Source organism: Babylonia areolata, chromosome 27 (assembly GCF_041734735.1).
Source record: "Babylonia areolata isolate BAREFJ2019XMU chromosome 27, ASM4173473v1, whole genome shotgun sequence".
Lineage (NCBI taxonomy): Eukaryota > Metazoa > Mollusca > Gastropoda > Neogastropoda > Buccinidae > Babylonia > Babylonia areolata.
The window spans coordinates 1,526,970-1,543,830 of NC_134902.1; the positions used below are offsets into that span (position 1 = coordinate 1,526,970).

Here is a 16,861-nt window from a genome sequence, read left to right on the forward strand (position 1 = left end):
AGGACACACACCGACAGATAAGCCTGCCTGCCTACTCATCTGTCAGACCGACGGGAGACTCCATCAAGACTAAGATGGCCCTGTGTCGTGTGCTGCATGAGCCAGTCAAAGTGTGTTCTGTCAGCAGCCATCCTCAGTGTGTCACTTCTTCACGTGTTCACCATCTGGAGGTCTCTGTCAGTGGTCTGTTCATGTTGGGATGTCCCCTTTTACCCTGGTCCCTGAGGCTTCCATTGGAGAAGTTGGTTGGGAGGTCTGTTGGGCGCAAGTGTTGCAGATGTGTCCCAGCCAGCTCAGAGGACACTTACAGATGATTGAGGACACTGGCTGGTGTTTGGCTTCCCTTTTGACTTTCTTGTTTGTCACGAAGTTGTTCCATCTTATGCCCAGGATTTGTTCTTGGCACATGCTGTCAGAAGGTATCAGGTTGGTTTCCTTGGCTTTGGATTTGTTTTTCCCAGTATAGAAAAGTTATAACTGGTCTGTCTGTCCCCAACATTGGATCTCTTTTTCCCAGTGTAGAAAAGTTATAACTGGTCTGTCTGTCCCCAACATTGGATCTCTTTTTCCCAGTGTAGAAAAGTTATAACTGGTCTGTCTGTCTGTCCCCAACATTGGATCTCTTTTCCCAGTGTAGAAAAGTTATAACTGGTCTGTCTGTCTGTCCCCAACATTGGATCTCTTTTCCCCAGTGTAGAAAAGTTATAACTGGTCTGTATGTCCCCAACATTGGATCTCTTTTCCCAGTGTAGAAAAGTTATAACTGGTCTGTCTGTCTGTCCCCAACATTGGATCTCTTTTTCCCAGTGTAGAAAAGTTATAACTGGTCTGTCTGTCCCCAACATTGGATCTCTTTTTCCCAGTGTAGAAAAGTTATAACTGGTCTGTCTGTCCCCAACATTGGATCTCTTTTCCCCAGTGTAGAAAAGTTATAACTGGTCTGTCTGTCTGTCCCCAACATTGGATCTCTTTTTCCCAGTGTAGAAAAGTTATAACTGGTCTGTCTGTCCCCAACATTGGATCTCTTTTTCCCAGTGTAGAAAAGTTATAACTGGTCTGTCTGTCCGCAGCGTTTGTGGTTCTGCCGACCAGGAAGTGGGTGCTGGAGACCAGAAGGGAGTACGAGATCTACATTGAGGTGTACGACACGGACAGCCACAAGATCTACCCCTCTGATGTGAGTCCTGAACATGTGTGCTCTCTGTGATCCCGTCCTCTCTGATAGACAGTGTACCACAGTCATCTTTTTCTTTCTCCACTTCACAGGTACTGGATAAAGGTTATGATATGAAAGATGTCTTGTGTGCTTGCGCGTGTATATATACATCCTTGTGTAGGTAGTGGTGTCTTGTAAATGGTTGGATTTTGTTGCAGAATAGTGGATACAATTGAGTATAGATCTACTGGAAATGCTTCGTGTCTGGTACTTTAGCAGTGTGTGTTACAGTGGCCACATTGTCAGAACTATTGAAATACTCAATGACATGATTCAGGTTCTTGTTGGGTCCAAAGCTGTTTGATAACCAGTGCCAAAATGTACAAATGATGGTGTATGTATGTGATCTTTTGGTACCCCAGTATTCTTTTTGCAGTATTTCATGCTGTGTTTTTAAACATTTTAAAAGCATTGGGTCTTCATGTTTCATGGAAGTGAGACTTTTTAAATTCTTATATTTAGTTTTGTGAGTGAAGTTGCGTTTTAAAAAAATAGATGATTAAAATGTGATATTTACAAGACATGTTTTTTGCACTGGAATGTGATTAGGTCATGTGGGGAATGCGGTAAGACTACTGGTGTTGGTTTTTGAGTTGACGTGTGGTCTGCTACACCTGGCGTTTTGTTTGATTGGTTTTGTCATGCGGAACAAGAACTGCTTCCCTTTTCCTTTTTTTATTTTTATTTTGATGTTTGTTTCAGTCATATGATTGATTTTTTTGTTTATTGGTTGTTAAGAGTTGGAGGTTTTACTTTGGACATTGTTGGTATTATCCAAACAGCGCAGAGTCAAAGCAAAAAAATGGACGGGCGCAATAGCCAAGTGGTTAAAGCGTGGGACTTTCAATCTGAGGGTCCCGGGTTCGAATCGCGGTGACGGTGCCTGGTGGGTAAAGGGTGGAGATTTTTACGATCTCCCAGGTCAACATATGTGCAGACCTGCTAGCGCCTGAACCCCCTTCGTGTGTATACGCAAGCAGAAGATCAAATACGCACGTTAAAGATCCTGTAATCCATGTTGGTGTTCGGTGGGTTATGGAAACAAGAACATACCCAGCATGCACACCCCCGAAAGTGGAGTATGGCTGCCTACATGGCAGGGTAAAAACGGTCATGCACGTAAAAGCCCACTCGCGTATATGCGAGTGAACGTGGGAGTTGCAGCCCACGAACGCAAAAGAAGAAGAAGAAGAAAGCCAAAAATGAAATGTGGAGGTACAGTATTTCTCACCAGCTACCAGTTCCATGTCAATCCTTTGGCCTGCCCTTAATCAAGTCGTCACAGTGGAAAGGAGTCTTGAAATTGAACACTTGAAGAGGAACTGGAATCTGTATCTTGCTTTTAGATTGGTACATGATTTTGATAGATAGTGGTGTATTGCATTGTATTATTTATTGATTGATCAGACTGAAGAGTGAAAATGGTGATGTAATGAATAAGGTATAGAGTTTGCTGATGCTGTGAATTATGTAAGGTCTGCTCAGAATTAAGATTGTTTATAGCAGAATTGTTTGTTTATTAATATATTTGTTGTAATTTCTTTGTACTGGTGTTCTACAGGGAGAAAGGGGAGAGATTTTGAACTGGAATGTTTTGTGTGTGAATGGTTGTGGAAATATGATGACCGAATGTGATATGTACATAGTTTTTTTTTTTCTTACATTGATATGGAAAAACTTTTCTTTACCGTACTTATTTGTTTATGTTTGCTTTTGATGTTTTGTTTAACATGAATGATTTGATGGTGCAATGTTTAAAAGCAACAAGTGTAGGTGTTCTATGCAGGAGGTAGCCTGGTTTGGAAGAAAAGGAAGAATGAGAGAGAGAGAAGACGTGTGTTGGTGACTGCCCCTTTTCCTCACACAGCCAGACATGTGGCGGTGAAATGACTGAATGATTGTTGTGCAGAATGTCCGTGTGCGTGGGGCCTTCCCCAAGGAGTACTTTGAAGTGCTGTTCTCCAGTGAGAATGGAACCTACCACAGGGTCCGCACTCTGCTCAGAGGTCAGACCGTCATTCACGGAGAGCTCCATGCTGTTGTGGAGGATGTGAGTATTCACACACAGATGCCACTTGTTACCATTTTGCACTAGTTTGTTACGCTCAGTTGCAGCTTGTTCACGCCAACAGCAAAATTGTTTCGACAAGTTCATTTTCGACTTCATAGCATGGTCACATGCTTTCCTGTTGTAAGATTACCCAGACACTCTAGACCTCTCGATCACAAGGCCAGGCCAGTCACTACTGACCTTGGTCTCATGTGATGATGCTCAGCTAATCGTGTGCGTGTTTACATTGAAACAGCATTGAGTGGACCAATCAGCTTAATTGTAGCAGTTACACAGTGTTGCATGTAGGCCCAAGTGTTTGTATGCCTTGTAGATGAAGTGCAGGTTTGCTGATGTAGCTAGGAGTCTGAGTGTTCCTACCTAATTCATAATGTTCCTACCAAGTTTTCCTGATTGTTCCTACAAACACTTGACTGATTTTGGCATCTCTGCAAACAGCTGGTTCGTACTGGACTGTCAGCTGTGGGAAATGAAGAGAAAAAAGGTTCCACAGCTGAAGGAGCATTGAACTTGTATTCACAGTGTCTAGGGCTGGGCATAACAAGATGGGGCCACTCCTCTCCTTTTATCATTTCAGCCTTGGCCTGTTGACGTTGAGTAATGATTCACGGCAGGGTGGAGTGAGGAAATATCAAATTGCCTGTCCCGAGGACGCAAGAACCGTGTTGAAATGGGGCCTTAACCTCTGCTCATTGGTGATCTGTGGATCCAAAGTCCATCACCGGCTTCTGCCACAACTTTATCAGAAATAAGTGTTTTGACGTAAAGAGTACTGGACTGGGCTGTGCAAGTGATTTGAGCACTGCCAAGTGTGCTGAACGGTAACAGTTTTTGTCATTGTCTGCATCAGTTCCATAGCCTCTGCAAGACACGGACAAAATGTTTAAGGAAGGCAGACGTGGATAACATCTTTCTGGGCATGGCCTTCATGAAGGTGGGGCACGGACAAAATGTTGAAGGATGGTAGACGTGGATAACATCTTTCTGGGCATGGCCTTCATGAAGGTGGGGCACGGACAAAATGTTGAAGGATGGTAGACGTGGATAACATCTTTCTGGGCATGGCCTTCATGAAGGTGGGGCATGGACAAAATGTTTAAGGGTGGTAGACGTGGATAACATCTTTCTGGGCATGGCCTTCATGAAGGTGGGGCACGGACAAAATGTTGAAGGATGGTAGACGTGGATAACATCTTTCTGGGCATGGCCTTCATGAAGGCGGGGCACACGTCATTATTTTTGGTACCCCCTTGTCCCTGTGTGTCGGCATGGTGTGTGTACACTGTGCAGGATGGGACCACCCACCTCATCAGCCCAGAGGTCAAGGGCAACCAGGACGTGCAGATCTATGACCCCATCACCGTGGAGCCGACCTCTGCCCTTTTCCCCTGGGACCCCGCCACGCAGTGCCAGCATAACTTCACAGCCAAGGTGGGAACCAACATTTTTGGTTTTCGTTCTGGTTTTGTTCTGGCTGTATTCTGTACCGACTGAATGAATTTCTGCTTCCATTTAAAAAAAAAAAAAATTGTATTGTCTTTCTTTTTTGGTTGAAATAGATTTTTCTGTGTAAAGTTTGGTCTGCTGTTTCCAGGATGAGTGTGTGGCTATAGTGTAGCACCGCCTTTTTTCTTCTTCATGTGTTCTGTCTGCATGTGTATTAGTTTTTGGCAAGTGATCAGTTCTACATTTTGTTAGAGAGAGATCTGGGGCAGAATGGTTGGAAAAAACCCCTGAAGAACTGTTGATTGGGAAAGGTAGTTCACACAGCACAAGGTGGGTGGCTGTTGATGGGGAAAGGTAGTTCACACAGCACAAGGTGGGTAGCTGTTGATGGGGAAAGGTAGTTCACACAGCACAAGGTGGGTGGCTGTTGATGGGGAAAGGTAGTTCACACAGCACAAGGTGGGTAGCTGTTGATGGGGAAAGGTAGTTCACACAGCACAAGGTGGGTAGCTGTTGATGGGGAAAGGTAGTTCACACAGCACAAGGTGGGTAGCTGTTGATGTGGAAAGGTAGTTCACACAGCACAAGGTGGGTAGCTGTTGATGGGGAAAGGTAGTTCACACAGCACAAGGTGGGTAGCTGTTGATGTGGAAAGGTAGTTCACACAGCACAAGGTGGGTGGCTGTTGATGGGGAAAGGTAGTTCAGACAGCACAAGGTGGGTAGCTGTTGATGGGGAAAGGTAGTTCACACAGCACAAGGTGGGTAGCTGTTGATGGGGAAAGGTAGTTCACACAGCACAAGGTGGGTGGCTGTTGATGGGGAAAGGTAGTTCACACAGCACAAGGTGGGTAGCTGTTGATGGGGAAAGGTAGTTCACACAGCACAAGGTGGGTAGCTGTTGATGGGGAAAGGTAGTTCACACAGCACAAGGTGGGTAGCTGTTGATGGGGAAAGGTAGTTCACACAGCACAAGGTGGGTAGCTGTTGATGGGGAAAGGTAGTTCACACAGCACAAGGTGGGTAGCTGTTGATGGGGAAAGGTAGTTCACACAGCACAAGGTGGGTAGCTGTTGATGGGGAAAGGTAGTTCACACAGCACAAGGTGGGTAGCTGTTGACGGGGAAAGGTAGTTCACACAGCACAAGGTGGGTAGCTGTTGATGGGGAAAGGTAGTTCACACAGCACAAGGTGGGTAGCTGTTGATGGGGAAAGGTAGTTCACACAGCACAAGGTGGGTAGCTGTTGATGGGGAAAGGTAGTTCACACAGCACAAGGTGGGTAGCTGTTGATGGGGAAAGGTAGTTCACACAGCACAAGGTGGGTAGCTGTTGATGGGGAAAGGTAGTTCACACAGCACAAGGTGGGTAGCTGTTGATGGGGAAAGGTAGTTCACACAGCACAAGGTGGGTAGCAGTGAAGGTTATGTGCTGTAGTACATAAAGGATTACACAAAAGAAAATGATCATTTAAAATGAGATGGTTGTAGCAAGAACAAGTTTCAAGGTATTGTCGTGAATTTTTCTGGCCTCAGTTCTCACCCAGGTAAACCCACACTTCATGGCCAGGCCTTCTTTTTGGTTTTTTATTTTTTATCAATTAAATTTATTCATGTATGTCCAGGGCGTGTGATACAGTCAAGATATGTGTCCCTGATGCTTTGAAAATGAACACACTGCCGCTTCCTGGAATGGTCTATAAATTTCTTGAACAAACCAAAGAAAATGAAAGTTCTGTATTGGAGCTGCATTCCGACACTACAGAGAAGAGTTGTTTCCCTTCATTATTTCTGGGCCCAGAAACCTGGACGGTTTTGAACAGAAGCTCTGCCTGCCTTTCTGTGTGTCACAATGCAGGTTGAAAGAATATGGAGCATTACACTTACCGTGTGAAGGTAGTCTGGAACCCCCTAGAATTATGGTGAATGTGCTATTTCAAAACTCCTTTTAATTACACATAATTAACCGTGACCCACTAGTGCAGACTCCGGCAGGGGTCTGACATTCCTGTCCTGTGCAAACTACTATCCGCCTATGCGGAGAAAATGAAAGTAGCTACGGCCGATAACCTCCCGGAAGTAGGTAACCTCCCCTTTGTCCCCCTGACTAGCGCCCTCTTTTTCCGGCAGCCATCATGACTCCTGTTCCTGTGCTCTTCATACGGCTAAGTTTTTTTTCGTATTTTCTGCCTGTCTGTCGATTCTCTGGTGTTCTTGTTTGTTGTCAAATTATGTCTTCAGCCAGGCCACATAATTACATGGTTGGAAAACTCCTTTTCTATATCCATAGACGTGATGAGGCGTGCTGATTTGCGTGGGTGTGCAGGCGAGAGGAGGGAGTGGAGAGTATGTGTGGGGGTCCTCAGACCTCACCACCGCCAGCGTCAACTTCCAGGGGCAGATCACCACGGTGGGACCAGGACGAACCAACATCACTGCCGCCGATGCCAAGAACGCCGCACACACTGGAACCTTAAGTGTATGGAACCTTTTCTTTTGGGGGGGGGATGGGTTGCTGGTAGTTAGTTGAAGTCAAGTTAGATAAAAGACAAGAATGTTACTGTTAGGCTCAAGAGAATGTTTTTTTTGTTTGTTTTTTTTTAATGAATATTTTGAAATCATTGTCAGTTGTTTTTATATCCATGTTCAGTCTAATTTTGTGTTTGAATTCAGCTTTATTTCTGACAGGTCCATTGTTGTATAAAGGCACAGTGTGTGTGGGTTGACAGGTGCATGTGTTGATGGACAGTGTGTGTGGGTTGACAGGTGCATGTGTTGATGGACAGTGTGTGTGGGTTGACAGGTGCACATGTGGGTTGACAGGTGCATGTGTTGATGGACAGTGTGTGTGGGTTGACAGGTGCACGTGTTGATGGACAGTGTGTGTGGGTTGACAGGTGCATGTGTTGATGGACAGTGTGTGTGGGTTGACAGGTGCATGTGTTGATGGACAGTGTGTGTGGGTTGACAGGTGCATGTGTTGATGGACAGTGTGTGTGGGTTGACATGTGCACGTGTTGATGGACAGTGTGTGTTGGTTGACAGGTGCATGTGTTGATGGACAGTGTGTGTGGGTTGACAGGTGCATGTGTTGATGGACAGTGTGTGTGGGTTGACATGTGCATTGTTGTAGAAAGGCACAGTGTGTGTGGGTTGACAGGTGCATGTGTTGATGGACAGTGTGTGTGGGTTGACAGGTGCATGTGTTGCCCCCGTCAGCCATGATGTTCCCTCCCAGCAAAGTGGAGGCTGCAGTGGGCACCACTCTGGCCATGCCTCTCGTCGTGTCGGCCAAAGTGGGAGGTACCATAAACCACATACATATGTATGGTCTGTCTGTATATTCAGTCCAATATCCTTATCTTTGATGAACAGACTATAATTGAATAAATAAATATCTGTCTGTCTGTCAGTCACACACACACACACACCTGTGTAATACATAGTCTCATGCGCACAAGTCCAAACGCAAATTCATGTGTGCATCGCATACATTTCTTGGTGATAAGTATGTCAAAGTTTTCTGTTCTAACAGGTATTTTATGAAAATTCTTTATATTTGATGATTTTGGTGACTATGACAAACATGTGCCGTGTGGTTGTGCAGTGCACATTTTGTGCTTTTTTATGTTTAATATTTGCAGTATACATTGTTGTCTTGGTGTGTGTGTGTGTGTGTTTTCTCTCTTTGTCATACGTTAATGTGCTGTTGTATACAGTTGTGTGTTATCGTACTTGTATTATCTCATGGGAGGTGATTTGAGCCAACTGTATGGAGAGTTTGTGCTGTTTCAGTTTCATGGCACTGTCAAGTGTGCAGACTGATCCATATCAGCTACACCACACCTGTTCAGAAAAAACAAGGCATTAGATGCTGACCCTCATGATTTGTGCCGTATGACTACTATATATTTGTATTTGTATTTCTTTTTATCACATCAGATTTCTCTGTGTGAAATTCGGGCTGCTCTACCCGGGGAGAGCGCGTCGCTACACTACAGTGCCACCCATTTTTTTGTATTTTTTCCTGCATGCAGTTTTATTTGTTTTTCCTATCGATGTGAATTTTTCTACAGAATTTTGCCAGGAACAACCCTTTTGTTGCCGTGGGTTCTTTTACGTGTGCTAAGTGCATTCTGCACACAGGACCTCGGTTTATCGTCGCGTCCAGACCACCACTCAAGGTCTAGTGGATTGGGAGAAAATATCGGCGGCTGAACCATGATTCGAACCAGCGCGCTCAGATTCTCTCGTTTCCTAGGCGGACGCGTTACCTCTAGACCATCACTCCCTGTTACTGTATCAGTGTGTCTGTGCTGTTGTGTGCAGGGAGACAGATAGACTTCACAGACTGCAGTCAGCTTCCTCTCAACGTCACCTTCACCGACACCACCGTGTTTGAGCGTATCACAGGTACAGTTGGTGTGGTGTGTAGGGCCAGATCTTACAGTCATCTGAACATATCAATATCAGTGTTGTGACATAGTCCGATGAAACACTGTATAAACCCAATGATTGACGGGAGAGCGTGTTGAATTGAGTGTATCAGTATTGTGACACAGTCCGATGAAACACTGTATAAACCCAATGATTGACAGGGGAGTGTGTTGAATTCAGTGTATCAGTATTGTGACACAGTCAGATGAAACACTGTATAAACACAGTGATTGACTAGAGAGTGTGTTGAATTGAGTGTATCAGTATTGTGACAGTCAATGAAACACTGTATAAACACAGTGATTGACAGTAGAGTCTGTTGAATTCAGTGTATCAGTATTGTGACACAGTCAGATGAAACACTGTATAAACACAGTGATTGACAGTAGAGTCTGTTGAATTCAGTGTATCAGTATTGTGACACAGTCAGATGAAACACTGTATAAACCCAATGATTGACAGGAGAGTGTTGAATTCAGTGTATCAGTATTGTGACACAGTCAGATGAAACACTATATAAACCCAATGATTGACAGGAGAGTGTGTTGAATTCAGTGTGTCAGTGTTGTGACAGTCAGATGAAACACTGTATAAACCCAATGATTGACAGTATTGTGACCCAGTCAGATGAAACACTGTATAAACCCAATGATTGACAGTATTGTGACATTGTCAAATGAAACATTGTATAAACCCAATGATTGACAGTATTGTGACAGTCAGATGAAACACTGTATAAACCCAATGATTGACAGTATTGTGACAGTCAGATGAAACACTGTATGAACCCAATGATTGACAGTATTGTGACAGTCAGATGAAACACTGTATAAACCCAATGATTGACAGTATTGTGACAGTCAGATGAAACACTGTATAAACCCAATGATTGACAGTATTGTGACAGTCAGATGAAACACTGTATAAACCCAATGATTGACAGTATTGTGACAGTCAGATGAAACACTGTATAAACCCAATGATTGACAGTATTGTGACAGTCAGATGAAACACTGTATAAACCCAATGATTGACAGTATTGTGACAGTCAGATGAAACACTGTATAAACCCAATGATTGACAGTATTGTGACAGTCAGATGAAACACTGTATAAACCCAATGATTGACAGGAGAGAAGCAGGTGCCAGACAGAGGCTGCAGGGTGCTGTACCTTCGTGCCATCCGTCAGGGTCACACGGAGGTCACAGTGACTTACCAGTCCCTCAAAGTGTTCCTGCAGGCAGCTGTCACTGTAGCCGCCTACAACCCCCTCAAGGTCAGTGATCTGGGCTTTGTTGACCCTACAACCCCCTCAAGGTCAGTGATCTGGGCTTTGTTGACCCTACAACCCCCTCAAGGTCAGTGTCTGATGTTGACCCTACAACCCCTTCAGGGTCAGTGTCTGATGTTGACCCTACAACCCCCTCAAGGTCAGTGATCTGGGTTTTGTTGACCATACAACCCCCTCAAGGTCAGTGATCTGGGTTTTGTTGACCCTGCAACCCCCTCAAGGTCAGTGATCTGGGTTTTGTCGACCCTGCAACCCCCTCAAGGTCAGTTTCCAGGGTTTTGTTGACCCTGCAACCCCCTCAAGGTCAGTGATCTGGGTTTTGTTGACCCTGCAACCCCCTCAAGGTCAGTGTCTGATGTTGACCCTACAACCCCCTCAAGGTCAGTGTCTGATGTTGACCCTACAACCCCCACAATGTCAGTGTCTGATGTTGACCCTACAACCCCCTCAAGGTCAGTGTCTGATGTTGACCCTACAACCCCCTCAAGGTCAGTGTCTGATGTTGACCCTACAACCCCCTCAATGTCAGTGATCTGGGTTTTGTTGACCCTACAACCCCCTTAAGGTCAGTTTCCGGGGCTTTGTTGACCCTACAACCCCCTCAAGGTCAGTGATCTGGGCTTTGTTGACCCTACAACCCCCTCAAGGTCAGTGTCTGATGTTGACCCTACAACTCCCTCAAGGTCAGTGTCTGATATTGACCCTACAACCCCCTCAGGGTCAGTGATCTGGGGTTTGTTGACCCTACAACCCCCTCAAGGTCAGTTTCCGGGGCTTTGTTGACCCTACAACCCCCTCAAGGTCAGTGATCTGGGTTTTGTTGACCCTACAACCCCCTCAAGGTCAGTGATCTGGGTTTTGTTGACCCTACAGCCCCCTCAAGGTCAGTGTCTGATGTTGACCCGACAATGCCCTCAAGGTCAGTAATCTGGGTTTTGTTATCCCTACAACCCCCTCAAGGTCAGTGCTGTGGGTTTTGTTGACCCTACAACCCCCTCAAGGTCAGTGTCTGATATTGACCCTCAAGGTCAGTGATCTGGGCTTTATTGACCCTACAAACCCCTCAAGGTCAATCCCAATAAGAGAAATTCATTTGTAGTGTAAAACTTGTAAACTACACAACTCACAGTCATTCAACATGTACAAAAGTCATAAAATGTTTAGATGTTAGCCAAGATCCAACCATACATACAATGATCACAAGACAAAAACAATAATAACACCAACAAAGTCCCTTTAAAAAACATAACTTAGAGTAAATCACACATGCATCATCACAGCTGTATATGTACAGTAATTACAGTTTAAGGATAGGCATATAACAGTGTACTAAATGTAGACATACAACAATATGATGTTCAGCAGAAAATTGTATTAAGATTTCACATTCCATATGCACACACCCTTCCGTACATTTTTTTTATGGAGTCAGTCACACTCACACACACACACACACACACACACATATATATATTATTGTTTAATTTAAGTTTAATAGCTGAATTGACACCAGAATGAAACTGCAATTGGTTCTGTTTGCTTTTTAATTTTGGAACACAAAAACATTTGTCTAAAGGTAAGAATTTATAATGATTTGACAACATGGTTGCTGTTGCTTGAAATGCATGTGGCTATCTTTCATACCCTGACATTGTATCATTCACTCATGTTGTTTTGCCTCACACCCATAACCTCACTGTGTACAGTCACCATCTTGTTCGCCATATTCTTGTTCTTTACAGCGAGACCCCCTTACCAGCTTATAGAAGAGTGATGTTAGATGTCTAGAATGAACACGCACAACAGTGAAAATCCTGAAGTGGAGCTTTGGACTGAAGCCAGGATCATCTCCTGTGAAGAAGAGTTCTCTTTACCAATTTTTGGTCCTGCGCCTGGACGTTTATGACCAGAAGCTATGCCTGCTTGTGTGTGTGTGTGTAACAATACAGATTTGATCAGTGTACAGCTTTAGAGTGACCCCGTCAAGGTTGTCTGTGAACCATACAGTTGTGGTAGAGTCCGAACCCCCTAAGATGTTCAGCTCATCAGAAGCCCTGTATACAAGAGGGATGGTATGTATATGAGGTGTATGGTTTCAGCCGGTGGACCCCGAACAGCAGGCAGTGGTGACGGTGGGCTCCTCCAAGGACCTGGTGTTCCAGGGGGGACCTCAGCCCTGGGTACTGGACTCGGCCAAGTTCTTCCACGTGTGTGAGTGATGGTGTGGTCCTGTTGTGTGAGTGATTGTGTGGTCCTGTTGTTGTGTGAGTGATGGTGTGGTCCTGTTGTTGTGTGAATGATGGTGTGGTCCTGTTGTTGTGTGAGTGATGGTGTGGTCCTGTTGTTGTGTGAGTGATGGGGTGGTCCTTTTGTTGTGTGAGTGATGGGGTGGTCCTGTTGTGTGAGTGATGGTGTGGTCCTGTTGTGTGAGTGATGATGTGGTCCTGTTGTTGTGTGAGTGATGGTGTGGTCCTGTTGTTGTGTGAGTGATGGTGTGGTCCTGTTGTGGTCCTGTTGTTGTGTGAGTGATGGTGTGGTCCTGTTGTTGTGTGAATGATGGTGTGGTCCTGTTGTGTGAGTGATGGTGTGGTCCTGTTGTTGTGTGAGTGATGGTGTGGTCCTGTTGTTGTGTGAGTGATGGTGTGGTCCTGTTGTGTGAGTGATGGTGTGGTCCTGTTGTTGTGTGAGTGATGGTGTGGTCCTGTTGTGTGAGTGATGGGGTGGTCCTGTTGTGTGAGTGATGGTGTGGTCCTGTTGTTGTGTGAGTGATGGGGTGGTCCTGTTGTGTGAGTGATGGTGTGGTCCTGTTGTTGTGTGAATGATGGTGTGGTCCTGTTGTTGTGTGAGTGATGGTGTGGTCCTGTTGTTGTGTGAGTGATGGTGTGGTCCTGTTGTTGTGTGAGTGATGGTGTGGTCCTGTTGTTGTGTGAATGACGGTGTGGTCCTGTTGTTGTGTGAATGATGGTGTGGTCCTGTTGTTGTGTGAGTGATGGTGTGGTCCTGTTGTTGTGTGAGTGATGGTGTGGTCCTGTTGTTGTGTGAGTGATGGTGTGGTCCTGTTGTTGTGTGAATGATGGTGTGGTCCTGTTGTGTGAGTGATGGTGTGGTCCTGTTGTTGTGTGAGTGATGGTGTGGTCCTGTTGTTGTGTGAGTGATGGTGTGGTCCTGTTGTTGTGTGAATGATAGTGTGGTCCTGTTGTGTGAGTGATGGTGTGGTCCTGTTGTGTGAGTGATGGCGTGATTCTGTTGTTCCACCTGTGTGAGTGATGAGCACACTGATGTGGTCCTTTGTTTATTTAAACTTGTGTGTGTGTGTGTACGCGCGTGCGCAGAAAAATCACATCAGTGAAAATACTTACAAAAACTGAAAAACACATATATACTTGACCATGCGTATGTACATATAACATATAAGATGTAGGTCTAGGTATATGTGGTGTTGATTCCATTGATGGTGAAATGTCAACTGTATTATTTCAGTGGAACCCAAAGAGTCCAGTCTGGTGTCTTCTCAACAGGCTGGTCACACTGGCATCAACCGTAAGTTGGTGTGCTGTCAGTGGCTCGGAAATGTTATAGACAGCGTCAGCCATAAGTCTGTGTTGTGTCAGTGGCTCTGAAATATTGTAGACAGCGTCAACCGTAAGTCTGTGTTGTGTCAGTGGCTCTGAAATATTGTAGACAGCGTCAGCCATAAGTCTGTGTTGTGTCAGTGGCTCTGAAATATTGTAGACAGCGTCAGCCATAAGTCTGTGTTGTGTCAGTGGCTCTGAAATATTGTAGACAGCGTCAGCCATAAGTCTGTGTTGTGTCAGTGGCTCTGAAATATTGTAGACAGCGTCAGCCATAAGTCTGTGTTGTGTCAGTGGCTCTGAAATATTGTAGACAGCGTCAGCCATAAGTCTGTGTTGTGTCAGTGGCTCTGAAATGTTGTAGACAGCGTCAGCCATAAGTCTGTGTTGTGTCAGTGGCTCTGAAATATTGTAGACAGCGTCAGCCGTAAGTCTGTGTCGTGTCAGTGGCTCTGAAATATTGTACAGCGTCAGCCATAAGTCTGTGTTATGCCAATGGCTCTGAAATAATGTAGACAGCATCAGCCATAAGTCTGTGTTGTGTCAGTGGCTCTGAAATATTGTAGACAGTGTCAACCATAAGTCTGTGTTGTGTCAGTGGCTCTGAAATATTGTAGACAGTGTCAGCCATAAGTCTGTGTTGTGTCAGTGGCTCTGAAATATTGTAGACAGTGTCAGCAATCAGTTCTGTCAGTGGAACTGATGTATTTTGGACTGGTCAGAAAAAGCTGTTGGATGTCCATTTGTACCAGCCATTGGTTTCTCTGTGTGTGTGTGTGTGTGTGTGTGTGTGTGTGTGTGTGTGTGTGTGTGTGTGTGTGTGAGTGAGTGAGTGAGTGAGTGAGTGAGTGAGTGAGTGAGTGAGTGAGTGAGTGAGTGAGTGAGTGAGTGTGTGAGTGAGTGAGTGAGTGAGTGTGTGAGTGAGTGAGTGAGAGAGAGAGAGAGCGCGCACGCGCTTATGTGTGTTGATGTTCTGGTGCATTCTAGTAAATTATTCTCTCCCCCCTCTTTAGCTGGATTATCTGTTCAGATCGTTGTGACAAATGTGAAGTCATATGTTTTGATTCGATTTATTTTGAGTCTAAGAATAGTGTGAACAGATATATAAACTAACCACATGAAAATAGAAAGTAAGCTCTGCTTTGATGTATCAGTCGTTTTTCTTTTAATTCCATATATCTGTCTGTCTCTCTCTCTCTCTCTCTCTCGTACAAAAGGCATGTATGTTGTGCATTCTGTTGTACAGGAGTAGAATCTTATTTCACTTTTAGTCAATTTTGTTATTGCTGTCAATGTATTGTGTAATTTACATGTTTTGAGCAAGCTAAATGCTATGCTGGTTGTTGCTCACGTATGCAGTGTATTGTACTTGGATACGTTTCATGAATGAAATACTGTTTACACCAAAATTGTTTATAGTATACATGTATATTTAGACATAACACGATGCTTTCGCATATGAATTTTCCTTTATGAACTTTCACTCAAATTACATCTCGGAACTCAGTGAAAATTATAAGTTTGGCATGACCCTTGTTTTAGGTGTATTTTTCTTGAGTTTTGTCTCAGGCATGTTTGCTTTTGGCAGATTATTGAAACAGAAATCATACGGACTGAATGAATGATGTTGTGGAGATATTTATTACCTTCAAAATCCATTTCTTTCCTTGCTTGGTTTAGTGTCAGTTACAGAAAGGATTAAAACATTAAGATTTGAAATCTGTGTCAGCGCATCGACTTCAAATACATGTCAACACATTAACATCTGGGAACACATAAGATTGCTTCTTTTAAAGGTTGTTTGTCTTTCATGTAACAACCAGTATGAGTGATTTCATTGTTTGTCCTTGATGTAACAGCCAGTATGAGTGATTTCATTGTTTGTCCTTGATGTAACAGCCAGTGTGAGTGATTTCATTGTTTGTCCTTGATGTAACAGCCAGTGTGAGTGATTTCATTGTTTGTCCTTGATGTAACAACCAGTATGAGTGAATTCATTGTTTGTCCTTGATGTAACAGCCAGTGTGAGTGATTTCATTGTTTGTCCTTGATGTAACAGCCAGTGTGAGTGATTTCATTGGTTGTCCTTGATGTAACAGCCAGTATGAGTGAATTCATTGGTTGTCCTTGATGTAGCAACCAGTATGAGTGAATTCATTGTTTGTCCTTGATGTAACAGCCAGTATGAGTGATTTCATTGGTTGTCCTTGATGTAACAGCCAGTATGAGTGAATTCATTGGTTGTCCTTGATGTAGCAACCAGTATGAGTGAATTCATTGTTTGTCCTTGATGTAACAACCAGTATGAGAGAATTCAGTTTGGTGTGATACCTGTTTGCTTTTCACAGGCCTGGTAAAAAGACATGCAGGTAAGAGTGGAGGAAATGGAACGCTGCTGATCATGCTCTGGCCTGATAGTCACTCTTCTGACCTTGCTACATCAGGACTTGATTCTACATTGTCACATAGTCACACTTCTGACCTATGCTACATCAGGACATGATTCTACATTGTCACATAGTCACTCTTCTGACCTATGCTACATCAGGACATGATTCTACATTGTCATACTTCTGACCTATGCTACATCAGGACTTGATTCTACATTGTCACATAGTCACACTTCTGACCTATGCTACATCAGGACATGATTCTACATTGTCACATAGTCACACTTCTGACCTATGCTACATCAGGACATCGTTCTACATTGTCACATAGTCACACTTCTGACCTATGCTACATCAGGACATGATTCTACATTGTCACATAGTCACACTTCTGACCTATGCTACATCAGGACATGATTCTACATTGTCACATAGTCACA

At 44.2% G+C, this 16,861-nt stretch overlaps 1 protein-coding gene across 1 annotated transcript in view; it reads left to right on the forward strand.

The window, feature by feature from the left end:
- The window catches only part of LOC143301243 (nuclear pore membrane glycoprotein 210-like), an 86,186-nt gene that overhangs the window by 9,608 nt on the left and 59,717 nt on the right, over nucleotides 1-16,861 (forward strand). Inside the window, exons 9-18 of the mRNA XM_076615380.1 lie at nucleotides 1,071-1,177; nucleotides 3,126-3,266; nucleotides 4,578-4,718; nucleotides 7,057-7,209; nucleotides 7,928-8,033; nucleotides 9,060-9,143; nucleotides 10,299-10,444; nucleotides 12,559-12,670; nucleotides 13,940-13,999; nucleotides 16,380-16,400. Coding sequence (XP_076471495.1) covers nucleotides 1,071-1,177; nucleotides 3,126-3,266; nucleotides 4,578-4,718; nucleotides 7,057-7,209; nucleotides 7,928-8,033; nucleotides 9,060-9,143; nucleotides 10,299-10,444; nucleotides 12,559-12,670; nucleotides 13,940-13,999; nucleotides 16,380-16,400 — 1,071 coding nt within the window. The remainder of the gene's footprint in view (nucleotides 1-1,070; nucleotides 1,178-3,125; nucleotides 3,267-4,577; nucleotides 4,719-7,056; nucleotides 7,210-7,927; nucleotides 8,034-9,059; nucleotides 9,144-10,298; nucleotides 10,445-12,558; nucleotides 12,671-13,939; nucleotides 14,000-16,379; nucleotides 16,401-16,861) is intronic.